The sequence below is a fragment of the Ochotona princeps genome, chromosome 6, assembly GCF_030435755.1.
Source record: "Ochotona princeps isolate mOchPri1 chromosome 6, mOchPri1.hap1, whole genome shotgun sequence".
Lineage (NCBI taxonomy): Eukaryota > Metazoa > Chordata > Mammalia > Lagomorpha > Ochotonidae > Ochotona > Ochotona princeps.
The window spans coordinates 25,408,190-25,435,496 of record NC_080837.1 but is presented as its reverse complement, the minus strand read 5'-3'; the positions used below and the strand labels follow the sequence as shown (position 1 = coordinate 25,435,496).

Sequence of the window (27,307 nt, the reverse complement as noted above, 5' to 3'; positions counted from 1 at the left end):
TTTTATACTTCAAAATACTAAATGAAAACAAACAAATTAAGCCCAAAGTTGGAAGGAAGGCAACAATAAAGATCAGTGCAAAAATAAAATGCCAACAAAGAAAGGCACAGGAAAGATCAGCAAAGCCTAAGAATTAGTTTTTTGGGGAAAAAAAATAAACCAAACTATCAATTCTTTAACTTGATGAAGAAAAAGAGAAAATTCAAATATTATTATGAAAGAAAGGAAAATTTACAACTCATGCCACAGAAACATAAGGGATCATTTTAAGTGAGAATAAGAACAAACTATGTACCAACAAACTTGAAGAAAAATTGGTAAGTTGCTGGAAACATGTAACTTACCAAGACTGAACCATGAGGAAACAGAAAATCTGAACAAATTGATAAAGATTAACAATAAAACCAAGAATCGAATCAGAGAAGCCTAGGACACGATGATGTCAATGGTGAATCACTGTCAAACATTCAAGAATTAATGGGAAATTTTCTCACGCTTCTCTCATTCTCCACCCCAGAGGACAGGACAGGGAGAAGCTACAGGAATTTTTTTAAAGATTTATTTTATTTTCTTGTTGGAAAATCAGATTTACAGAGAGGAGGAGAGACAGAGAGGAAAATCTTCCATCTGATGGTTCACTCCCTAAGTGTCTGCAATGGCTGAAGCCAGGAGCCACAGCCAGGAGCCTCCTCCAGGTGTCCCACATGGGTGCAGGGTCCCAAGGCTTTGGGTCAACCTCAACTGCTTTCCCAGGCCATAGTAGGGAGCTGGATGGAAAGTGGAGCAGCAGGGACACAAACCAGTGTCCACATGGGATCTCAGCAAATGCTAGGCAAGGATTCAGCCGCAAGACTACCACACCAGGCCCAGGAGCAACAGTTTCAAATTTACCTTATGAGGTCAGCACTACACTGATACCAAAATCAGAAAAAAATACCACAAGAGAAGGAAATTGTAGGACAATATTCCTGATGAACATATATGCAAAAAATCCCACTATACTGCCAACCAAATTTAACAGCCCTTTAAAAGAATCATACATCAGGACTAAAAGGAACTTAATCCTTGGATGAAAGGAGGGTTCAACATGCACCCATCTATAAATGTGATCCACAACCTTAACATAATGGAGGATAAAAGTCTTATTATCATCTTTTTATTACTTCTTTATTTTTAAAAATCTTACTTAGTTGATTAGGGTACAAAGGTTCAAGGGCTACAGGAAAGTGGGTAATACCATTGTTTACACACTAATATCATCATTTTTTCCCTGTATCTGGGGTCAGGGGCTTATTATCATCTTAATAATTGCAAGAAAACATTTAAAAATTCAACATTATTTCATGTTAGTAACTCTCAACATATCATAACATCTCAGCACAATAAAGGCTCCCTGTGACAGCCTGCAGCTAACAACATATTCAAAATAAAAGAGGAAATTTTTTTGCCAAGATTGGAACAAGACAATTTTTCCATTTTTATTTTCATTCTACATAATACTACAAGTCTAAATCAGAATAATTAAGCAAGAAAAAAAAAAAACAAGCAACAGAATGGGAAAAAGAAAAATCTCCTTGCAGACGACAAAAGCTCTTATTTCTAGAAAACCCAAATCAGTCTACCAAAAAAAAAAAAAAAAAAAAAAAAAACCTGTTACAATTAACAAATAAATTCAGTAAAGCTACAACTTGTAAAATTAACATGCAAAAATCAATACCACTTCTGTATCCTAATACTGAACTGTCAAAAAAAGAAATTAACAATCCCATTTGTAGTAGCAACAAAAAAAATTTTAAATATTTGAGTATAACTGAAATCAAGAAAGTAAAAATATCCATATGCTGAATACTAAACATAGATGAAAGAAATTAGACACAAATAGATTAGAAAATAACTAGTGTCTGTGAGTTAAAAGCATTACTATTGCTAAAACTTTCATAATACTCACAAGTGATTCGATGTAAGTGCTAGCAAACAAATGGCATCTTTGACAGAAACAGGAACAAAAAGTTCCCAGAAGAAATCTGGAAGATCCCAAACAACCAAAACTTTTTTTGTTAAGATTTATTTATTCTTGTAAGAAAGGAAGACCTGCAGAGAGAAGCAAAAGAGAGAAAAATCTTCCATCTGCTGGTTCGCTCCCCAAATGGCCTGGTTGTGGGTAGGAGGGGGTGGAGTTGAGCTGATCTGAAGCCAGGATCTAGGAGCTCCCTTCCTGTCTCCCAGATCGGTGTAGGCGCCCGAGGCTTTGAATCATCCTCCACTGCTTTTCCAGGCCACAAGCGGGGAGCTGGACAGGAAGTGGAGCAGCTGGAACATGGATCAGCACCCATATGGGATCCTGGTGCTTGCAGGGGGGATTAGCCAGTAGAGTCATCATGCCAAGCCCAAGTCAAAGCTGTCTTGAGCATGATGAAAAGCTGCAATCATCACATTTCCATGATTAAAATATATTGCAAAACTACAGTATTCAAAGCAAAAACTACAGTATTCAAAGCAATATGATATAAGTAAAAAGAAAGAATAAACAGAATAAATAGCCCAGACACAAGCCCCACTCTATGTATGTCATATAGTTGGATAAGAAGGCTAAGAATAAACATTAAGGAAAGGACAGACTTTTCAATAACTAGTGCTTAGAAAATTAAACATCCACATGCATGAGAATGAAATTTGATGCATATCTTGCACCAGGTACAAAAATCAACTAATTCAAAATGGCTTAAAAATTGAAAATTTTTTTAAAGATTTATTTATTTTATTGGAAAGGCAGATATACAGAGAGGAGGAGAGACAGAGAGGAAGATCTTCCGTCCGATGTTTCACTCCCCAAGTGAGCTGCAACAGCCGATGCGCGCCAATCTGAAGCCGGGAACCCAGAACCTCCTCCAGGTCTCCCACGCGGGTGCAGGGTCCCAAAGCTTTGGGCCGTCCTCGACTGCTTTCCCAGGCCACAAGCAGGGAGCTGGATGGGAAGTGGAGCTGCCGGGATTAGAACCAGCACCCATATGGGATCCCGGTGCATTCAAGGCGAGGACTTTAGCCGCTAGGCCACGCCGCTGGGCCCAAACATTGAAAATTTAAGACCAAAACCCACTGAACTTCAAGAAGACATGGCAGGAAAACCAAGACCTTGGAATAGATGGGCATTTTCTTGATGAGACATGAAAGCATAAGCAATGAAAATAAAAATAAGCAAATGAAATGAAAGAAAATGACTAAGATCCTATACAGTAATGGAAATGACCAGCAAAAAATAGACAACCTAAAGATTGGGAAAAAAATATTTAGAAACTGGAAAATGAGTTAATATCTTACATATACATGGAACTAATTCAATGCAACAGCAGCGATGATGATGATGATGATGATAACGACCCAGTTTTGAAATGTACAAAGAACTGGGATGCATATTTTTCAAAAGATGACATACAAATGGCCAACAGGACCTTAAAAATGTGCTCAGCATCTCTAAACATCAGGGAAATGCAAATCAAAACCACCATACATTTGTTGGCAAAGATACGAAAAAAAACAGAAGACAACCATGTCCGTAAGGATGTAAGAAAAAGGGAACTTTTTTTCACTGTGGGTGAAAATGTAACTTTTTTTCAACCACTACGGAAGACAGTACAGAGGTTCCTCAGAAAACTAAACATAGAAAAACAGAAAGACAATAGCATGCAGCTCCCTGCTTGCAAATACATTACAAGCAACTTAAATCAGAATCTCAAAGTGATATCTGCACCCCCATGTTCATTCCTGTACTACTGGTAACAACCAAACCTTTGGAAAAATACCCAATTGTCCCCTGACAATAACTAGATAAAGAAAACAGTGTAGGGCCCGGCAGCGTGGCCTAGCGGCTAAAGTCCTCGCCTTGAAAGCCCCGGGATCCCATATGGGCGCCGGTTCTAGTCCCGGCAGCTCCACTTCCCATCCAGCTCCCTGCTTGTGGCCTGGGAAAGCAGTCGAGGACGGCCCAATGCATTGGGACCCTGCACCCTCGTGGGAGACCCGGAGGAGGTTCCAGGTTCCCGGCTTCGGATCGGCGCGCATCGGCTGTTGCAGCTCACTTGGGGAGTGAAACATCGGACGGAAGATCTTCCTCTCTGTCTCTCCTCCTCTGTGTATATCTGGCTGTAATAAAATGAATAAATCTTTAAAAAAAAAAAAGAAAACAGTGTATACAAAGGAGAGAAATCACACAGCCTTAAGAAGAAGGAAGCCTTGCTCTTGTGTCAACATAGACAAACCCGGAGGATATTACACCAAGCGAAATAAGCCAGGCACATAGAGACAACTACTGTTCAATCTCTCCGTGTGCACATTCTAAAATAAGTCAAACCCACAGAAGCAGAGAAGATAGTGGCTGCTAGGGACTGAGGGGGCAGAAAACGGACAGGTAATAATTAAAGGAAACTAAATTTCAATTTTACAAAATACATGAGTTCTTTTTGTTAAAAGATTTATTTGTTTTTATTACAAAGTTAGATATACAGAGAGGAGGAGAGACAGAGAGGAAGATCTTCCATCTGGTGATTCACTCCCCAAGTGACTGCAACGACCAGTGCTGCGCCGATCTGAAGCCAGGAGCCAGGAACTTCCTCCAGGTCTCCCACATGGGTGCAGGGTCCCAAGACTTTGGGCCATCCTCGACTGCTTTTCCCAGGCCACAAGCAGGGAGGAGCTGGATGGGAAGTGGAGATGACGGGACTAGAACCAGCACCCATATGGGATCCCAGTGTGTTCAAGGTGAGGACGTTAGATGCTAGGCCACGCTGCTGGGCCCAATACATGAGTTCTTAAGAGTTACTATACAGCACGGTGCTGCAGCTAACAATCATATACTGTGTATTTGAATTAGCAAAGAAGGTAGGTTTCACAGTAAATGTCCTTACCTTGACACCAAAATAATTGTACTAATAACAGTGCAAGAGAAAATTTGAGAAGGTGATAGACATCTTTGTGCCTCTGAAAGTAGGGATGATGTCACAGGTGAAGACTTACCCCCCAAACCTATATACTAAATATTTCTGGCTTTTTATACACCGACCACATCTTTGTAAATCATTTATCTTAAGATTTATGTATTATTTGAAAGAGAGAGGGAGGGAGAGAGAGACAGAGAGGGGAAAGAGAAAGAAAACTTCTATCCACTGGTCCCTCACCAAATGGGCACAATGGCCAGTGGTAGGCCAGGCTGATGTAAGGAGTCTGGAGCTTCTTCCAGGTTTCCCATATGGACTCAAGGACTTGGGCCATCCTCTGCTGTTTTACAAGCTGCATTAGCAGGGAGCTGGATCAGAAAGACTTGAATTAGCGCCCATATGGCTTTACCTGCTGAGCCACAATGGTGATCCCCACAAAGTGGGTTTTTCTTTTTTGTTTGTTTTATTTTGTTTTAGATTTATTGGAAAGGCAGATATACAGAGAGGAGGAGAGACAGAGGGGAAGATCTTCCATCTGATGGTTCACTCCCCAAGCAGCTGCAATGGCTGGAACTTAGCCAATAAAAAGCCAGGAGCCAGGAGCTCTTCTGGGTCTCCACGCAGGTGCAGGGTCCCAAGGCTTTGGGCTGTCCTCAACTGCTTTCCCAGGCCACAGGCAGGGAGCTGGATGGGAAGCAGGGCCACCGGGATTAGAACCAGCAACCATATGAGATCCCAGAGCGTGCAAGGTGAGGACTGTAACCACTATGCTATCGCGCCAGACCCCACAAAGTGGTTTTTAAAAAGAGAAGTTAGAGGCAAGCATTTGTACAGCTGTTAACACAGCATTTGCAACATCTACATCTTAAGAGTGTCTAAGTTCAAGTTCCCCACTTCTGCTTCCAATTCCAGCTTCCTGCTGAGGCACACCCAGAGAGGTGATAAATGATGTTTCAAGTAGTTGGGTCCCTGCCACCCGCATGGAAGACCCTGGCTCCTGACTTCAGTTTGGCCCAGCCTAATCTCTTTAAGACATTTGGGAAGGCAAATGGAAGATATGTGTGCGTGCGTGTGTGTGTGTGTGTGTGTATTTCAATGGCTGGCTCTCTTTTTAAAATAAATAAATACATTTTAAAAAAATTAACAGGAACAGCACAGTGGTATAGTCAGCTAACCCTCTGCCTGCAATACCAGCATCCCTTGTGGGCATCAGTTTGTGTCCTGGCTTCTCTACTTCCCTTCCAGCTCCCTGCTTGTGGCCTGGGAAAGCAGTCGAGGACAGCCCAAAACCTTGGGACTCTGTACCCACATGAGCGACCTAGAAGAATCTCCTGGGTCTTTGCATCAGATAGGCTCAGCTCCAGCCATTGCAGTCATTTGGAGAGTGAACCAGCAGATGGAATATCTTTCTCTGTCTTTCCTTCTCTCTATAAAATTTGCCTTTCAAATAAAAATTAGAAGCAGCAAAGAAATAAGGAAGTTGGAACACAGAAAGAATAAAGGAAGTGGGAGAGGAGTGAAAAACACAGCCCCCAGTGCGCATCCCACTAGTCTTGCTCTCCTCAGCTCTGGTTGAAGTCAACCATGTATTCTGGGAATGAGGTCAGCCTCTCCGAGGGTGTTTGGGCATACTAGCTTCAGTTCACTCAAAAGTTCATCAAAGTTGCCCTCGGAGGCCGAGTACTCTGAGGTCACCCACCCCCAACCGGAGCTTCCGCTGGGGATGGAAGAAGTCCAAACACTACCATGCAGAAACCAACGTCATCGGAAAGACAACCAGAAGCTCTGAGCGGTCCGCAGAAACAGAAGAACAATAAATGTCCTTCGGGACCAGGGAGGAGAGCTTTCTCTGGTCCGAGCCTGGCTCCACCTCTGGACCCCCACCCTCCCTTGCAATGACCATCAGGATCACTTTGAAAACCCCTCATAGCAAACAAACAATCATACAAACTTAAAAAAACCTACAATAAATAGACAAGCAACAAAAAGTAGAGCTTGGAATCTGACAGGAAAGAGCTGGCATGGATTTGCTCATGCCTCGCTGGGTGGGACACAAAGATTAGTCACTCTTCACCGTGGTGTTGGGGACTTTCCTGCACACCCCCCACCCAAAAAAAAAATGTTCTGCACCTTAATTGTTGGCAAATGTCTTGTTAGAGTTACAAGCCAGTCTAGATTATCCTAAAATCTGCCAAGATCAGTAAAATTATACTTCAACACAACAAATGGCTAAATACTAAAATGAAATAGACACGAGACAGCTGAATGGTACCTTATAGCCATTTTAAGGTATATAGCAGCCGGTCCTGTATACAAACTAAAATTGAAATGTCAATGAGCAAATCATAGGTTGTGGTTAAGAACTTGTTTTTTGTTTTTTTTTAACATACTGGTTACGCAAAACCATGTCAATTCCATAATGTTACAAATTGCTGTTAATGTTATATTGGGACTCTTAATTGACTGGGATGATATTCTACCAGCTCTAACTTTGGAACAGAAATGGTCTCCCCAAGAAACTGTTCAACTCATCTGGACAATAAGTAGCTGGACTCTATGCTTGGTATATGTTTGCAAGGAAAGAATCTTGATTGAATTTGAACTGTAATACTGCATCAAGGTGGAGGAATCCAGTAGGGGGGAGGGGAGGGGGAGGGGTGGGGGGATTCCCAGAGCCTATGAAACTGTCACATAATGCATAATAATTAATAAAAAAAAAAGTTAAAAAAAAAAAAGTTCATCAAAGTTGATGCCGCAGCCTCACCCACATGGCACAGCTGGACTCCAGAAGGCAGACACCCTGGCAGACAGGTGACTAACAGGGCCTTCCCCAGAGGGCCCCACCCAGGAGGGAAGACCTGGAGATCAAAGCAGTGAGCTCACAATGTGGTGGTAATGACCTAACCCAGTGATAATTTGGGAGAAAAAGAAGCATGCAAAGGGTGTCCATGGAGAAATTCTTACTCCACAACCAAGTGTAAACAGACAATACCTAAAACTGGAAGACCAGTCATGGAAACACAAGTATGTTGCTTAGAGTTGAGGCGTGTAATGCAGGAGCAGTCGGCAACTTGCCAGGATTAAGTGGGTTCTGGAGAGCAGAAAATGGAATGAACTGACTGGGTGAGTGGGGGGTTGGGGACAGAGGAAATCTGAGGTTTTGTAACAGGCCTTGAAAGGCTACATGCAGTTCGAGCCCCAGCTGCTCCACTTCCATTCCAGCTCCCTGATAATCTATCTGGGAATTGGGAGACCCTGATGGAATTCTACCTTCCTGACTTTCACTTGGCCCAGCCCCAGTCATTGCTATCATATAGGAAGTGAACCAGTGAAACGAAAACCTGTCCAGTCTCTCTTTCCACCCAGCTCTCTCTGTAATTCTTTCAAATAAATAAACAAATATTTTTCTAAAAAAAATTCTAATTAACACAAAATAAAATGTAATGCCCACACTTTTTTCTTTCTTGGCTGCCTCAGGACACCACAGTAAACATCACTAATGGGCCCTGCTATGCCTTCTGGACCTGAAGTAGGATATCGGGGCCCTGGGCCCTGTCGACAGACTGGCTTTGAATCCCAGCCTTACCCATTACTGGCTGTGGGACGCTGAGCAAATTACTTTGGCTCTGCCCTAGTTGCCTCACTGCAGAACAGGAACAATAACAGGATAATTCCATAAAGGCTGAATTATATAGTAATACCTACAAAGTGTCCAAAATGGCATGAGGCATATAAGGAATGTTCCATTATGACTAGACCTGCCCAGCTGTGTCTGCCCTGGCGATAAAGGGCTCCTGAGCCTGGGCTGATTCTGGTTCTTGTGTTAGTTTCTACGTCATTCTCCATTGCCATGCCTCTGCCACCACACAGCCAGCATCCCCGGCCAGTCTTCAAGTCATCTTCCCAACACAACCCCCACCCACTATCCAATGTGTTGTCTCTCAGTGACAAGACACCTAGAACCTAGTAGTCACACTTACCAGGACTGTGTGCAAGACAGGGGCGAACGGGTGGCAGGTAGGGATCTGCACCCTCTCTGGGCAGGCCGCTGAGGTTCAGCATAGTCGCCATCTCTCTGGCCCCTCAGAGTTCCCCCCCTGTGTCTGCAGGCTGGACAACATTCCAATAACACTACCAGTTCACTGGGAACTGCCCAAGCTGCAGAAGTCCCTTACTCCCAGAAACCCTGCCCTGTACAGAGCAGATAACTTAATCCCTTTGAGCCTGTCTCATCAGCAATACGATGCAGAATAATCTCTACTTTGAGCGACTGTAAGGATTAAACGAGGGAAGGTCTGTATCGTTCTTGACACCTGAGGTAGCACTGGCTACTGTACTTAGGTGCTGACCAAAGAAAGTATTCTTAAAAATACAATCAGGAGGGACACAGAATTGTGGCATAGCACATTAAACCACTGCCCACAACTCCTAGAGGCACCAGTTCAAGTCCTAGCTGCTCCACTTTTCATCTACCCCCTGACTAATACCCGTGGGGAGGCAGCAGAAGGTGGCCCCCAAGTCCTTGGAAAAATCAAGAAGCCCCTGGCTTCAGCCCGGTCCAGCCCCAATCATTGTAGCCACTTGGAAAATGAACAAGCATACAGGAGAGCTCTCTCTCCCTCTCTCCCTCATGATCCCGTCTGTATGATCCAGGAACATGCAAGCAAAGTCGAAAAATTGCAAACTGAAGGTAGCTCACGATCATAAGCTATCGACAGCCAAAACACAGCCTGCTAGCCCTCCAAGCAGCAGCAGAGAGAGCAGAGCAGGGCAACCTGTCCGAGACTCTCTACTTAAGCCCCCACACTCCTTGCTCCCATGCTTGTGTTTCTTCTGACCAATTAGCAAAGCCTGTAACCAAATACAGGGGGGAACCACAGAGAAGCCTGGAACATTCTCTGGTCCACTCAACTCAGATGGGAATGAATGTGTTCAGCAAAGGACTCCTCACAGCATGACCTGAAATCCATCAGTGTCAGAATCACCTGGGTTTTGGACAAAAATTGTAGGTTCAAGGTCCCTGGATCTCTACGAGGAAGGCCTAGGGAATATTCATCCATTACAAGCTTCCTAGGAGCTTCCTGGTTGTGAACAAGGACATTTATGACCCATTGTCCAAAGGCGACAATGGCTGCCACCATAGCTGCACTTGACCTGTATGTAGGTAAAGACTAACTTCCGTGGACAGTAAAACCTACCTAGTGGGATGGCTGAGAGAATTAAATCTGATCCAAAACAGCAGTCTCCAGCACACTCAGTGACTGCTAGTCCACTGTACAGCACTCTAATAAACACTTGCGGGAATGCCACACATTCTGAATATGAATGTCACCAAGAAAACAGAGCTAGCCAAAGTTAAGTCTACAGAAGCCCAAGTCAAACAGCTTTCACCAATGGCTGGGCTGCAGAATGGACCTGTAGTAAGTGCTCATCAGCTCCAGTGTACATCACACTCATCTAGATGGCTTTAATACAGAGCCTCGGGGCCCCAGCTGAAGTTTCAGGTCTACAGCTCTGGGTGGGGCCAAGAATCTGCATCTCTAACAAGTGCCTACATGCAGCTAAACTTGCTGATCTGGAATCATACTTCAGATATTAGCTACAGCCCCAGTTGCCGGAGTCCAGCTCCAGCCGAGAGTTCGGAGCTCGGGAAGGGTGCGGGGAGTCGGTGATAAAGAAAGACACAGACACTGACACTTGGTGCGTTCTCACAACAGCCCAAGAAAAAGCTGTCCTTTTTATTTACTCAAAACCTCACAAGCTTCTGCACAAGCAACTAATTGTTCTATTTTTTTACTTCAAGACTAAGGGGGCATGTACAGACATTCGGTCATTCCGTCTGCACTTCAGGGCTAAGCAGGTGTCTCCAGAGACAATTCTTTAAAACACTGTATTCATATTCTTCAAAGCAAGCCATTATTCATTCTTTAACAGTAGCCATGGAGCGGCAGCCAGGACTCCAAGGCCAAGGCACATGCGATTACCTGCTAATCAGTAGTACATTCCTACCACATTTCTATTTCTACATCTTGCCCATTATTTAATGGGAAAATAGTTTACAAGGGAAAAAATATAATTCTAAAAACAAAAATTACAAATATTAAATCCCCCTACAACTATAAACACTACAACTCCATAAACAATAAAACAATAATCAAAAGCACTTTTCTTTAATAAAAGCATCCTTAATTCCTCTAGCTAAAAATTATAAAAGCGGCTAAAACAGCTACATTTTCTATGCTCCGAAAAATTGCAAAAACAGGCTAGCCTATAAGATAACAATAACTATATTTATTGCCACAGCAATTTCAGCTCTCACTCCCATCACTCGCATTAATATTTAGGATATTTTCAAGCCCCCTCCCAGAAGGAGTGGTGCATGTCTGGACCAAATTCTGAGGCAATGGTTAAGTACCCAATAAGGTGTTTAAAAATGGCATGGGCTTAATTGTACTCCCGTGTGTAAACTGTCAAAGGCCCACTCACCAAGACATTATCAGTGACATTAACTCTCAAGCTCACGTTGGTGGCAAAAGCCATCCCACAGGGGCAAACGATGCCTCAATAGATTACAGAATTCTTAGTGGGGTGCTTGAGTTTCCATGCAAAAAGGTGGTGAGACTGCTTCAAGGTGGTCAGAGAGAAATCCGCCGGGCCCTGCCAAACAGCTGGAAGCTCCCCCGGGCCCTGCCAAGCAGGGGAGCTGTTCTCTTCACACCTTCGTGCCATCCACACCTACTGCACGGACCCCGGCACCCAGTAGCTAATACCTAATTAATCTAGCACTGTGTAATATAAAAGGAAATCTACATCATGTGAAATATTTCCTGTTTGACGCCACACTGACCAGTTACACATAAATAATGAAAAAAGTGATAAACCCAATGTTTCCAAAGTTGGGCTTACTCCACCCCTCAGACTTTCTTGTTCTGGTTTTGTTTTGCTTTGTTGTAAGATTCGTTGATTCTACTTGAAGGTCAGAGTTACAGATACAAAGGGAGAGAGAGAAAGAGATCTTCCATCTGCTGATTTATTCTCCAGATGGCCTCAATGCGTATGACTGGGCCAGGCCAAAGCCAGGAGCTTTCTCCAGGTTTCCCATGTGGGTAATAGGAGACCAAACACTTGAGCTATCCTCTCCTACTTTGCCTAGGCCATCACAGTGGTACCCATCGGCGTACATTTGGCTCAGGTCAGGGGGGAACCAGGCTGGACCAGTTCATATCACCTGCTGGCGAATTCATGCACCAGAATGGAGTATGGGTCAGGCCAGTTCAGTTGCAAGACAAGCCAGTTCACATGAGGGTGGGGACTGGGGGCCAGCTGGGATTGGCTGGGCTGGGCTGGGCTGTAGCCCTCAATAGCGTGACTTGGAATTGGGGGTGGGCCAGGCATAGCTAGGCTATAGCACCCACTGGCAAATGCCAAGGGGAAGTGGGCCAGGCTGCAGCACCCAACCAGCACATGTAAGACCCAGAGCGGAGGGGCAAAACCAATAGGGAGCTGCCTGGGGTGCCCCTGCTGCAACACCACTCCCACTAGAGAGCATGAGAGCTGGGAAGGGGGCAGAAAAGACCAGGCAGGGGTACAACACCTGTGGGCCTCATGTGAGCTGGATCATAGGAAAGCCAGGCTGCATTGATTGATCCTATTGGTGCATCCATAAGCCAGAGTGGGTGAGGGTTGGTAGGGTTTTGCTGCAGCATCATCTGGCAGATGCTAGCACAAGAGACAAATTCTGTCAGGTTAAACTGCAGAAACATCTGGAGAATGCATGATCTGGGAGTGGGCCCATTAGGGAAACAGTAGGCACCTCTCCCTTGGGTTGCCACTCCCACTGGTGAGCATGACAAGCAGGACTGGGGCAGGCATGGCTATTCACAGTGGCACCCACCAACACGTGTGTGGGCTGGATAGTGGGGCTGGCTGAACCAGGCTTCAATGCCCATTGACATGTTTGAGAGCTGAATGGGATGCGGGACAAACTTGAACTGTGCTCTACATACTGGCACGCACAGGAACCAGGGTAGGGGTCCAGCCTGGTGGGAGTTATTGCGGATCTCTCACACTAGGCCACTGGTTCACATGAGGGCCAAGTGTGTGGTAGGTAGGATCAGGATGGGCTGTAACACCCATTTTGGTTTGTGTAGAAGACAGAGCTGGAAACAGAACTGACCCAGCAATGGCAACCACCAGCATAAGCTGATTGGGCAATGGACTGTGCTGAACCGTGTATGGGCAAACACACAAGAATCACCTCAGATAAAGTTTCTTTGGGGATCCCCCAACTGAATTGCTAGATTCAGAACCCCAACCGTGAGAGAATTTCAGGTTCCAAGGTCTGATCGTGGAGTACATATGTCATAGTTGGGCCTCCTCCATGGCTCAGACGAAATAGTGGACAGCATATCCAGGTGTACATGGAGGATATGGCAGTACACTGAAGCCTGCTAAGATACCAGGTACCATAACAGGACTGAGGACAGAACAAATGGATCAACTAGCCCAGCCAAGTGTTAGCAGTGAAAATCTGGGCAAACTGAGACTCTAAAGTGAACTATGTCAACCAGCGGATTCTGGAGAAATTTCATCATACTTGGAGTGGAAAAATCAGCAGTAACTCAGAACTTTTGAACTATCAAAACCTCTTCAATAGGACCTTCAGAGCATGCCCCACAGTGGGGACCCTGGGATGGTTGGGGGCTATCTTCCAACCCAGGATACATACGTGGTTGAAAGGCTGGGTGTGACTTCTCTAATCTTCCCCCTTCCCCCAGATACAGGAAAGAAAAAAAGAGAATGTGGAAACAATGGTCTCACCCACTTTCCTGTAGCCCTTGACCCTTTGCACTCTAATCAACTATGTAAAAATCATCAAAACCAAAAATAATTATCTTAAAAAGAGAGAGAGAGAGAAAGTTCAGTGTGTAGAAGAAAACAAACTGCATAAGACTGAATCTTGAGAGTACTCCTCTCCAGCATTTGCTCATTATTTATTCATTCACTTATTATTAACTTTATTATGAGCCAGGCATTATTCCAGGAACTTGGCATATAATTGTTTACACACACACACACACACACAAGTCCCTGTCCTGATAAAGAGAACATTTTAGCAGGAAGAGAAATAATGAGATAATGAACAAGTAAAGATAAAGACAAAATGGCCCAGGCCCGGTGTGGTGGCCAAGCGGCTAAAGTCCTTGCCTTGAACGTGCCAGGATCCTATATGGGTGCCAATTCTAACCCCAGCCCCACTTCCCATCCAGCTCCCTGCTTGTGGCCTGGGAAAGCAGTCAAGAATGGCCCAAAGCCTTGGGACCCTGCACCCGTGTGGGAGATCCGGAAGAGTTCCTGGCTCCTGGCTTCGGATTGGCGCAGCTCTGGCCATTGCAGTCACTTGGGGAGTGACTCGTGGGACGGAAGATCTTCCTCTCTGTCTCACCTCCTCCCTGTATATCTGCCTTTCCAATAAAAATAAATAAATTAAAAAAAAAAAAAGACAAAATGGCCTGGGAAAGCACCAGAGGATGGCTCAAGTCTTTTGATGCCTGTACCCATGTGGGAGACCCAGAGTGGTACTACAGGTGGAAAATACGTGTGTGTGTGTATGTGTGTGTGTGTACACCTAACTCTGCACTTCAAATAAACTATACCTAGGCAGAAGAAAATAGGAATACAATCATAAGATACAGAGTAACTACAGACTACTCAAAGAGAGCAGGGAAGGGCTCCTTGTGTAGGTGACATATAAACTCAAATCTGAAGCATGCTAGGGGTCTAGCCAGCTGGTTTATGGAGGAACAGCACTGAGGAGGAGCTCAGGGTGTGTGCAAAGGTCCTGAGGTAGGAAGGAGTCTGGTACTTGCAACAGGAACTAAGGAGACGAGGCTGGAGGACAGAGACACAGGGATGAGCTGGGGTTGGCGAGGTCAGCAGCATCAGATGACAAATGCCTTCCGGACCACACATTTGGCCTAACGCCTACAGCAGTGGAAAGTCATGGGGTGGGGTTCAGGCAGCAGCCAATGACTGGACTGCATTTTCTGATCATTGACTTTGAAGAATGGGCTAGGATATGGGAATATGGGATGGGGGACCAGAAAAGCATAAGCACAAACAACAAAGCATGATGGGCTTTAACTGATGGTAGACAAACACAGGACCTAAATATTTCTGCATGGTTTCAACAATGCTAAGAAAACCGCAGCACACTTCTTTCATTTCCTGTGATTGTTCTTAGATGGGCTCGAGCAAGAGCACTGGCCATAGCAAAGCTCTACCTAGAAGGCATTTCCTTTGAACAATAAAGCAACAGGGTTTTGGATGGGATGTGATACAACAGATTATAGTCAAGAAACCCCAGTGGCAGGTGCCTGACACCGCCATGAGGATGCCACTGTGATGTTCACATCCTGTATCCAAGTGCCTAGGGAAAAGTCCTGGCTCTGTTGCTGAGGCCAGCTTCCTGCTAATGTGCACCCTGGCGGGCAGGAGGTGCTGCCTCAAACAGCTGGGTCCCTGCCACCCACGGCATACCTGGATGGACTTCTCAGCTTCTGCTGTGGCTGAGGCCAGTCCAGGTTGTTGCAGGCATTTAGGAAGTGAACCAGCAAAACAAGCCCTCCACTCTCTCTCTCTCTTTCTGTCTCTCATTCTCTCTCCCTCCCTCTGAGTAAGTAAAAAACTTAAAAAAAAAAAAAAAACCTGTTTTCGGGTGATTGGGCACATACAGGCACATGTACTCACATAGATCAACCATATAATGGAGACTGGCATACTGGGACGGGAAGGTACCTCGCAGTAAACACGTATACTCCTGAATAAAAGGAAGACTCCCAGTGAAACAGTTAAATAGACCTCAATATCATGATATGGATTCTGTACCTTCATCCATAGCTACAATGCAATGATGCACACAAACATTGAATGTTAAACTTATAACTTTTACTACAGGACTATTGTAATAAAATGGGGGGGAATGGTGGGAGGGAAAAGCGGGAAAGGAGAAAGGGGAGGGAAAGGGGATGATCCCTAGATCTACAAAACTGTATTATGGAAAACAATAAAAATAATGAAAAAAATTTCAGGCCCAGTGTGGTAGCCTAGTAATTAAAGTCCTCACATTGCATGCGCTGGGATTCCATATGGGCACCGGTTTGTGTCCTGGCTGCTCCACTTCCCATCCAGCTCCCTGCTTGTGTCCTGGGAAAGCAGTTGAAGATGGCCCAAAGTCTTGGGACCCTGCACCTGCGTGGGAGACCCGGAAGAAACTCCTGGCTCCTGGCTTCGGATCAGCTGAGCTCTGGGGGAGCCTCTGGGGGAGTGAACCAATGGATGGAAAATCTTCCTCTCTGTCTCTCCTCTCTATAAATCTGACTTTCCAATAAGAATAAATAAATCAATCTTTTTAAAATTCTTTTTTTTTTTAAAGAAATGCTAGCCTGGGGCATTTGAAAAGCCACGACAGGGAAGCAGCAGCCCTGTCCGTGCCTTCAGTTAGGCGTGTGTTACAGCACTAAACCTGGAACAGAGGGGGAGGCTGGGCTGTGTGGTTTCCAAAGCCTTAGGAGCCCTTCCAGCCACAGCTCCGTGCGTGCAGCAAACGGGGCTGCCTTATCTTATCTGGGTATCCAAAAGGCCTCAGCTGCTCTGGGCAGCAGAAAGTGAGTACAAATGGTCAAACTGTCCAGTGTGTGTCCCTGGCACCTCTCCCACCAGGGTGGTCAGCAGGAAACTGAGCGACAGATGTTGCCAGCCAGTTAAGAGCTCAAGCCTGCAGAGTAAGGGGGCCCTCCAGTCACCTCCTTTGTGGACTTTCTGGCAGACTGTTGCCCATGTGGATTCTCACAGTGGGGTACCACGGAGCAACCTGCCATGCCCGGTGGGTGCCTACACTGGCACCCAGAAGCCCCTGGGTTCATGTGTGATCCCTGAGGTAGTGGTTGCCAGTGCCTACTCTTCCTCAGACACCCTGACGGAAACCATACCAAAAAACAACAGAAAACCTACACCCTGCATGCAGCAACTCAGAACAGATGGGGCGGGGAAGAGGGCCCTGCAGTAGAGTGAGGCACAGTTGCCATTAGGTGGTAGACAAAAGGTGTCACCCACCAAAACCCAAGCAGAGGAGCGGGGGTCCCATGATTCCGTCCTATCAGGGTTTCTCAGGCCTGGTGCTCTTGACGGTTTGGGGTAGGGCAACCACTTCCTGAGGGACTGCCCAGGGCACTGCACAGCAGCATCCTCCTCGGCCCACTGAAGACAGCAGCAGCTCCCCAGCGCTGACAATCCAAGCCTCCAGGGGCAGGTGCTGAGTGCAGCGGGGAAGGCCGCGGCCGGGACACCCCGTGCCCCGTTAGAGGGCCTGGGCTTCTGTTCACCTCCAGCTCTGTGCTCCTTCAGACTCCCGCAAGCAGCTAGAGATGGCTCAAGAGACTAGGTCGCTGCCACTCATGCCAAGGGACCTGGACTGAGATCCTGGCTCCTGGCTTCAGCCTGGCCCAGGTCTAGTCCTTTCTTGTGAGTATCTGGGGAGTGAGCCCAGGAGAGGGAATTCTCTGTATCTCTCTAATATTACAATTTTCTAAGTTTTTTTTTAAATGGGCTAAAAATGTCCCTTGCTGGTGGGGGAATGGGAGAAGGGGCAGAATTACCCGCAGCTGAGGGTCCCCCAACCCCTCACTCAGGTTGAAGCCCCACATGGCTAATTACAGGCAAGACTGACACTAAAACCTGCTGACTACTGGCTGTCTTGGTTCACCACACCCCTCCATTCCAGAGGCACTTCTTGGTCACAGGGATGTCTCCTTCCCTAAAAACACACCACAGCCCACTCGGCGGCTCTCTGTGCTATGGCGGAGGAGGACTGATCTTGTCCTTAACAGGAGAACAGCCAGTTGCTGGTCTGACCACATGTGAGGTGGTCTCGGGTATCTGACTTTAAGGAGATGCTTTGTCTTTCAAGAGCTGGTAGAGTTCCTCACTCATCCCTGGGGTCATTCCCTCTGTCACAGTGAGATGTGCTATGACAATCAATCACACGTCCTACTGACAGCCAGGGCTGCTGCTTGGGAATCCTGAGGCACCTCAAGAGACGGGGGAAGGCGCCATTTCTTCCCATGCATCCCGGCTCACCACCCCCCGGCTTCCATGCTGAGGATGGCAGCCCAGAATCCGAGTGCCCTGTTACCTGGCTTGCGGAGACAGGAGATTAGCACCCAGCCATTCCCAGATAGAACCTGCCCGGGCACTCGTGGGGTGGCATGAACGGCAGCAAATAAGGAGGAACTGATTTCCCTGTCTCCTGGCAACCAATTTTATTATGCTCTGATCTGGCAGCTGGTGGGGCTTTTATATAATTTAACCAAGAAGGTTATGAAAAAACAAGATTAGTGGCTCTAAAATATGGCATTTTAGAGGCAGAAGAGGGAGGTGCATTTGCAAGGCTACTTTATTACTGAGATTCAAATAATTTCAAAAGAAAACTAATGGGACAGTACTTCCAAAAGGAGACCCCTCTGCCAGGGAGAGTTGGACAGCCCTAGCTCCCTACACTGGGGCCTGCTGTGTGTCTTTTGTATTTATTCTATCAAAGATGAAAGAGTGAAGAGTGTTATAGGCAGAGGTCACCCAAACAGAATGACTCTCAAGGAAACAGTTGGTTGTTGGGGAATGTCTGACTGTAAGTCTGCCTTAACCAAAGCATCTTATGATAGATACACAAAAGGTTCAGAAAGAAGGAGGGATGCAAAGGAATACAAATATATTATACAGGAAGTTTCAGGCCCTCACCATGGCTCAACAGGCTAATCCTCAAGCACCGGGATCCCATACGGGCGCTGATTCATGTCCTGGGTGCTCCACTTCCCATCCAGCTCCCTGCCTATGGATTGGGAAAGCAGTCGAGGACGACCCAAAGCCTTGAGGGAGACCTGCGCCCGTGTGGGAGACATGGAGGTTCCTGGCTCCTGGCATTAGATCGGTGCAGCATCGGTCATTGCAGTCACTTGGGGAATGAAACATGGGACGGAAGATCTTCCTCTCTGTCTCTCCTCCTCTCTGTATATCTGACTTTCCAATAAAAATAAATAAATTTTTTTAAAAAGGCCCCTCCACATCTCTTCCACGCTCTTCTTCCTCTGCGGCCCACTCCTTCATGCCTGTCTTTCTGCTGCACAGGGAAGGGAAGCCCGTGACCGTGGTTCCCTGAAATAAAGTCCATCTAAATTCTCTTTATATATTCAGTTGAGTTATTCTTTCCCTGGTGGTCAGCAAATATCACAGCAGCTAATTGGGGAGTGAGTGAATCAGTGGATAAAAAATCTTTCTCCCTGTCTCTCCTTCTCTCTGTAAACCTGCCTTTCTAATAAAAATATAAATAAACCTTTAAAAAAAAATAAAAGTAAATATGTAAAACAGCAAGCTTCCTGGCATTGTCACAGGGAATAGAGCCAACCAGGAACTCCCGCAGCTTTCAGAGAAAACACAAGAGTGTCTTGTAGGAACGACTTTGGATGCTGTGTGCTGAGGTGGGGACCCAAAGGACAGAGAGATAACGGCGTGGCTGCAAATGAGTGACATCAGAAGTGACCTCCAAGAGCAGAGGCAGCTTCTCCACAACCTCCTGAGGGAAGCCATGCCGCAGAGCACCAAGCACTGGTCCTGGAGCTCCTGTTCTCACTGTGTCACGAACCCTACGTGACTTCGACCAAGTGACTCCCTGGGCATGAATTTCCTTAATGTAAAAGCCTAGAATAAAACCAAATATTCCATGACTTCCTTCCAGTTCTAATACTCTCTGGATTTACAGAGTTGCTGTTTTATTAAAATGGATACATCACAGTCACCAAAAACAGCTCAGTTCTTTGGGGGCGTTATCGTGATCGAGGCATTTCCTGTGCCATAAACATAACCTTTCCATGAGAGCTGCACGCTACAACACGAGCCGCCCAGTCAGATTTTCGATTTGGATAAATAATAACAAAAAGTTTTCAATAAAAGTACATATCAGATGTTGCATAGGAACTACCTACAAGTTATCTGAAGTGTAAATCTAATGTCTTTAAAGTGGCTAAGGCACAAATGGGAGGACTTCTCTACACAAAGCAGGTAAACACATGGACAAGGGAGCAAGATTTACACATGGGAGACATCGCTACACCAACCCTGAGATCAGCAGACCCCATCACAGGAGAGAGAGCAGGCAGTCCTCCCAGTGGGTACTGCACCACCAGGCAGCAGAGCAGCCTCAGGGCACCTAGAGAAAGCTAATTACAACCCTTTATCTCTGCCCTCAGCTCACACTCATGCCTGCTCCCGAGGTAATCAGCTTAAAGGAAACCAGATCATAAACTCAAACTTCCTGACCACGAGGCAGAGGAAGAAATGCCCCAGTGAAATCTGCACGAGGCATGAGTACCTGAAGGCTGCAGAAGGGGAAAAGAACTCTGAATTCTGCCTAAGGGATCATGTTGCTTCTTTTTTTTTTTTTTTTTTTTTAACAGTGACAGGGTAATTTGGTTTATTAGCAGCTCAGACATCAAACCTGCAAACCCTGCTTGGTTTTTAGGATATCAAATCTCTCGAAATTTATCAGGAAAAAAAAAAACATATGCCTCCATCCCATCCACATATGAAAACAATTTTCTTTCCTGTCTCACAGTGAGAATACAGATGCAATTCATTCCAAGATAAGTTTCAATAGAAGCTCAACTCAATTTAAAATCACATGGAAAATTAATTGCCATACACTCTAGGCCAACTCTTTCAGTTCCTCCTTCAGTGGGAAACCCCGCCCAACCCTGGCAACACTGTCCTGTCAGCAGAAGTAGAATAAGGTGGGATGCCCAACAAGACACTGGCAACCACTTGCTGAGGAAAACTAAAAGTAGGGACTGGATGTTTCCAGCGATGTCAATAAACCCAAGTTTATCCAGTAAACTCTGGCTTCGTCTAAGAGGCCTGACTCAGAAATCAGCTGAAGTCATGTTCTGCCTGCAGGCTATGACAGGTTGTCATGGAAATCAGGACAGCATGCACACCAACAGCTGACAGCCCAGAGGAGTTACATAATTGGATGTCAAAATGAGCCTCAGACGTGGCAGGTGCTGTAAGAAGCCAGAGAAAGAGGAGTTCCCTATATATAGTACAACATAGTTGATCAAGAAATGAGTTTCCATTTTCTTGAATTTCCAAGAAACTTTCCTCTTTCCCTAGAACACAAGGAGGCTAAAACACCACACATGGACCCTGGATGGCCTGACCCTGCCTGCTCCAGCGATGAGAACAGAAGGGAGCCTGCTGCTCTTCCCTGACTGTCGACTTGACCTTTCCCTTTCCAAGGAAGCGAAGGCCTTGTCTTAGGAGAAACAGAGGACAACAGAGATGAATGAGCTCCTGATCTACCTGGTCACTGCTGCTCTTAGAAGAAAACGGGAAGGGAGGGCGAGAAATACAAAGTAATCCCCGTTAACTCAGTCCTCCAGCCCTTGTCAATACATACCTTTTGAGCCCCTAATATGTGCCAGGAGGCATAATGTGGGTATAGAATCCGTCTGTGAAGACCAATTATGTGTGTGAGAGGAAGGAGAGACAGAGAGACACAGGGCTACACTCTAAAGAACCAGCAGGACCAGGTAAGGAGGCGGGAAGTGGTGCAAGGCTGAGAGTTTTAAATGAGATGAGCAAAGAAGTCTGATAAATGACTGGATATGAATGAAACGAATGACATATTCCAAGCAGGGAGGGCCTTTCGCCAACCACAAGGACTTGGCTTTTGTCTTCTGAGATTTAAAAAAAAAAAAAAAAAACAGCAGAGAGGGACTGATGTGCAGATGAAGCCACCGCCTACAATGCCAGCATGCCAGTTTTAGCTGCTCCATTTCAGATCCAGCTTCCTACTCCTGAGCCTGGGAAACCAGAGGAATGCTTGGACCCACATGACAGACCCAGATGGAGTTCCAGGCTCCTGGCACCGGCCAATCCCAGCCTTGTTAGGACCAGTAGATTGAATACTTATCTCTGTCTCTCCCTCTTCTTTCTGTAAGTTGGCCTCTCAGATAAATAAATCTTCTTAAAATCTGGACAAGTTCTGAGATGAGACTGGTTGCTACCACAGAGCACGGCTCCTGTGAGGGACACAGGCAGGAGCAGTGAAGACAGAAGTGGGGCAGCCCTTTTTGAGGTTTCTTCTGCAGTCATCTGGGTACCAGGGAATAGGAGCTCAGTGGACGCAATGGGGTGCCGCACAGTAGTTATCAGCCCAGACACACAGCCAAGAAGTTCGACAGGGAGTAAAGGGAGAGCGAGGGAAGATTCAGGGAGTTCAGGGTGAGCGTCTGGAAGAGAGATGTGGCTGGTCACTGTGAGAGGCAAGGCTGTGGACACATGGGTTTGGGAGAGCCGGAGTGCTCACCCAACCCTGAGCCCCACCGATGGCCCCACATCACCACTGCAGCAGGAGCTGAAACGCTGGCGCCAACTCCTCAGAGGAACCGTAAAGACAGGATTCACACACCCTGCCCTCAAAACTATCTCCAAGTTCGGCATCCTCTCCCCAAAAAGCTTGAGAACAAGCAAATCCAAATGAGGATCATGGGAATCCCCAAACTCCTTGGGGGTGGGACCCACATCTACAGATTCCATATTCATTTCAGATACACCTTGTGTAAACGTTCACAATCTCCAAGTAATTTTGACTGCAATCCCCCCTGTAAATTCAGGTGTAATAGTTTCCAGTCGTTAACAGAAAATTCACACTGCATAATATTATCACCTCCTCTCCCCAAACTTCCTTCCCCCAGTAAAAAACAAACTGAGAGATCTGCCAGCCTTAAAGTGAGAATGCACCCAGTAGGCAGAACAGCTGTTAGCTACCAGCCCCCCTCCTCCAGGAAGGAAGAGGCTCCCAGCACAGGAGATCCTGAGCCCCTGTGGGCGCAGGGCGTGACTCGGGGGAGTCACCCGCCTGGAAAAGCCAAAGCTAGGGCTTCCAAGATTTCCTAAACGTCTTCCTAGGTGACCGCCTGGGACAGGGACTAGGCTGTCATCACATCAGCCAGCGCTCAGGCAGGCAAAGGGGAGCACCTCGCCGCCCAGGCCCTCAGCCAGCATGCCAAAGCCTTAAGTGACTACTTCCAAAACAATAGGAAGGAGCTAGGGACTGGAGGGTAGGGCCATACCCGGGACCTTTCTTCCTTCTTGCGATCAAGATTGCATCCGCACCACCCCTCATGGGCGCCCTGGCACCTGGATGCCACCTGTAGGTGACAGACACTGACCCTGCCCCTGATGGCACCTGACCTGAACCTCGAACCCCTCGGACCCGGTCACCACAGGAAGCTGTCATTCTGGATCCTTGCCGGGACCCTGGAGAGCCAAAGCCACTCAGGGACGCGGCGCGGGCTCAGCAGCCCCGTGGCGGGAAGTGCAGGCACCCTGAGACAGACGCCTCCAACCTGGTCACAGGCAGACCCCCGGGGACGGCCTGAACACAGCCCACCCGAGGCAATGCCGCCATGCACCTGCTGCCTCCCGCAGCTGCCACCCTCACCTGGCTCAGTCCGCAGTCCTGGCCCTGTGCACGCAGCTCTGTGTGTCCACCACCAGCTGCCGGCTTTTTTTTTTTTTTTTTTTTTTTTTTTTTTTTTTTTGGTGCTTGGCGGGTATTTTCCGTCTGGCCCCACATCACTTCCCGTCAAGGAAAGCGAGGTGGGGGCGGGACCTCAAGCCTCCCCTCCACATCCCGCCTCCTCCTGTCACCTCCCGGGAACTGTGGGCCTTCCAGCCTCAGGGCACCTGCACAGGAGTCCTTGTTGGGTCCTGGAAGTAACCCCCTTCCCCCGCGCACCTGCTAGGTCCCCACACAGGCTTCAGCTGCCCTACGCTGCTGGCAGGGAGCCGTGGCGGGTTTGTTTTCCTGAGACGCAGAAGTGACAGTGACTAACTGCTCCAGGACGGAGTGAGGTGAAGCATGCATTGGACAACCCTTGCCCACCTCCCCTTGCTCAGAAGCCATTTCTCAAAAAGGTCCTCCAGGCCCTCTGCTCCGGGTCGTAGCGGTATTTGAGCAGTGCCAACCGACCCCACCCGGGGTTCCTGCAGCCACGGGGCTCCTGGTGGCGGCTCTCCCTAGTCCGGCTCGGCCCTGTTGGTCTCAAACCATTTCTACATGTCAAGGTGTGTTCAAGTGATTCGAAAAGAAGGAAGGGAACAGGGGAAACAGAACGAAAAAAGAACTGCAAGAAGCTATGAAATAAAGAAAGCAGCGTAGAAAAAAAAACCCAGCGTGAGAGAACCACCTGTCAGAAATCCGCGACTCTTTGCTGCCACCCGGTGGCAGTAGAGGAGGCTGACGGAGTTGGGAGCCTGCGGCTGTGAGCAGGCGGTGCAGGCCCCGCGCTCCAGGCCCAGAGCCAATCAAGTGCCCCGGGTATTGGCCTGGGGGTCTGAAACGTGGGCTCACCTCCTTGGACTGCAAAGCAGAGCACGTGTGAAACATGTGATGCCTGTTGTGAGCACAGCCACTCCTGCCATCCAGGATGTATAACACAGACTGTAAATTCCAACTGTAAATTCCACACTGTAAATTTCAACTGTCTTGGGCCCTCAAGTACAACCTTTATTAAAGATTCATTTTTTTATTGGGAAGGCAGATTTACAGAGAGAAGGAGACAAAGATCTTATGTCTGTTGGTTCACTCCCCAAGTGGCCGCAACAGCCGATCCGAAGCCAGGAGCCAGAAGCTTCTTCAGGTCTCCCACACGGGTGCAGGATCCCAAGGCTTTGGGCCGTCCTCGACTGCTTTTCCAGGCCAGGTCTGATGATACAGTCGAGCTCCCAAGGTTGGAAGCCTCTGCACATAGGTGCATGACTCCCGTGGTCACCCGGTCCCCACCCGCAGGTCTCTGTGCAGCTCTATGTTCCCTACCTTACTTCTGAGTAGTGAAGCTGTCACCTTGGTAGAGAGGGGCTGTCATTCCATCATCTTCCCCCATGGCAGCAGTCTAGGCATAGAAGGGCACAGGAGAGGTCAGTCAGGCTTTCTCCCCACAAGACAGGCAAGAAGGTAGTTGTTTCCCTGGCCCAGTTGTGCCAGGTTAGATTCTGCCAGGAATGCAGCAAGGACCTCCCAACACTGCCATGCAAGAATCATGCACACACCAGCATGGAGGCTACAAACCCTTGGGGTTTCACATCGGCTTGGGTTGCCATGAGGAAATTTGCTTCCCTACCCAGTTGCCTGCATTTTCCCTTCGCACTGAGGCCCACGCATCAGCCAGCCCCAACTGTAGTGGATCATAACCCAGTCATATGAGTTGGCATGAATCATGTCAGTACACCACTTCTACATTCCTATCAGATTGGATCTATATAATCATAAGAAAGGATCAATACACTCAGTAGTTCGACATCACAGGCCAGTATTTGAAAACATCCAGGGGTGGGATGTCTGCTCAGCAGCTAAGATGTTGGTTAGGACACCCACATGCTACAATGAAGTAAAGGGGTCCAACTTCAGCTTCCCGACACCAGCTTCCAGCTAATCAAGACCCAGAGAGATAGTAGGAAGGCCATGAGTAATTGGGTTTCTGACACCTCCAGAGGAAATAGGGATGGAGTTTCCACTTCCAGGCTTTGCCTCCGCCCAGGGCTGGCTGTCCTAAGCATTTGCAGAGTGAACAAGCCAGGGAATAGGATATGTCTGTCTCCAATTAAAAAAATAAACAAAAAACAACAGCGCTGAAAAGTCATTTTAAATTATTATAGTTTATTTATGGTTAAAATCTCTTTTATTTGTATATAATCAATGTATGTTTTCAGTGGACGTTTGACCAGCTGTTCCAATTCCACTTCATGTAGCATTAACTTTTCTTCTCTTGGGATTCTCGGGCCCATTTCATCTTTTCTTTTAATTCCTTCTGATCTCTGGAATACTGTTCAAATATTGGTTGGTAAATATATATTCCTCCAGCGATTCCAAGGACGGTCGCAAAAAGCATCTGTGGAACAGTCAACCTCCCAAACATGGTTCCAACACAGCCTGGCACTGAGGTGCTTGGAAGCGTTCACACTCCACGTGCAGGCAATCCCTTCAGACCTGCACGCAGAGAGAACAGGAAACAAGGCAAGCACTTGGAGAGGATCCTTTCCGGAGCTCCCGTCACAGCAGCGCTTCACAACTGTAAAACAGGCGTGAGTGTGAGACACAACAAAAATCCTCCTCTACTGTGTACCCTCTGTGGGCTGACAGGAACACTTGCTTAAATGGCAAAAAGGAGAGGGATGAGAGCCATGCCACAAAACTATCTACCACAAGAAGAAACTGAAACAAAAAACCCTGTGATTGCCTCTGATAAGAACAGAAAAAACAGCTACAATCATGTTTCAAAGCCAGACCAACCTTGGTCCCTTTGCTAGTCTGGTAAACGCAAGCAGACATCAAATATTCATTATCTGCCATCCATTTCTGACCAAAAACTCCAATGACTATTTGGCCAACTTTTACTTCGAACCATTTGCAGACCAAAACTCATGGTCAATGCCTGTCTCTGGAGAAACTAAGTAAATGTCTGTGAAAGACGGAGGCACAAGGAAAAATCTATATTAAAACAGCAGCAGCAGCAAGGTTGTTTTACTGGTATTTGGAAGGCAGAGTTACTGAAAGAGCAGATCGATTGTTGGTCCTTGGTTCATTTTCCAAACAGCCACACGGCCGGGGCCAGGCCAGACTGGAGCCGGAAGAAGCCAGGAACCCCTTCTAGATCTCTCCCATGGGGTGGCAGGCCCCACGGACCTGGGCCACCCGCGGCTGCTTCCCCAGGCCGTGGGCAGGGAAGTGGGGCACCCGGGACCCCGCGAGGCCGGCCAGCAGGCGGGGGTTCAGTCTGTGACCCCACGGCGCTGGCCGCACGTTTTCTTCGTTATGGGGACACTCGAGTCTCCGAACCCAGTCCACCCAACACACACACACACACACACACACACACACACGGTCTCCCCTCCACCCAACACACACACACACACACACACGGTCTCCCCTCCACCCAACACACACACACACACACACACGGTCTCCCACTCCACCCAACACACACACACACACACACGGTCTCCCCTCCACCCAACACACACACACACACACACACACGGTCTCCCCTCCACCCACACACACACACACACACACACACACACACACGGTCTCCCCTCCACCCAACACACACACACACACACACACGGTCTCCCCTCCACCCAACACACACACACACACACACACACACGGTCTCCCAGGCCACCCAACACACACACACACACACACGGTCTCCCCTCCACCCAACACACACACACACACACACACACGGTCTCCCCTCCACCCA

General features: G+C 47.2%; 2 protein-coding genes across 2 annotated transcripts in view; both read right to left on the bottom strand.

Moving 5' to 3' along the window:
* Positions 1–24,932, bottom strand: part of RAB27A (RAB27A, member RAS oncogene family) — an 85,303-nt gene extending 60,371 nt beyond the window's left edge. Inside the window, exon 1 of the mRNA XM_004578067.2 lies at positions 24,862–24,932. The gene's annotated coding sequence lies outside the window, so the exon portion shown is untranslated. The remainder of the gene's footprint in view (positions 1–24,861) is intronic.
* A 749-nt stretch (positions 24,933–25,681) lies between these two features.
* PIGBOS1 (PIGB opposite strand 1) lies at positions 25,682–26,013 on the bottom strand. Its single transcript, XM_036495672.2, has one exon. The coding sequence runs from the start codon at positions 25,958–25,960 to the stop codon at positions 25,796–25,798; it is 165 nt and encodes a 54-aa protein (XP_036351565.1). The 5' UTR covers positions 25,961–26,013; the 3' UTR covers positions 25,682–25,795.
* Between the last annotated feature and the right edge of the window lie 1,294 nt (positions 26,014–27,307).

What these genes read in the sequence shown, in the direction of transcription:
- PIGBOS1 (XM_036495672.2), bottom strand. Translation starts at nt 25,960, where the DNA reads ATGTTTGGGAGGTTGACTGTTCCACAGATGCTTTTTGCGACCGTCCTT.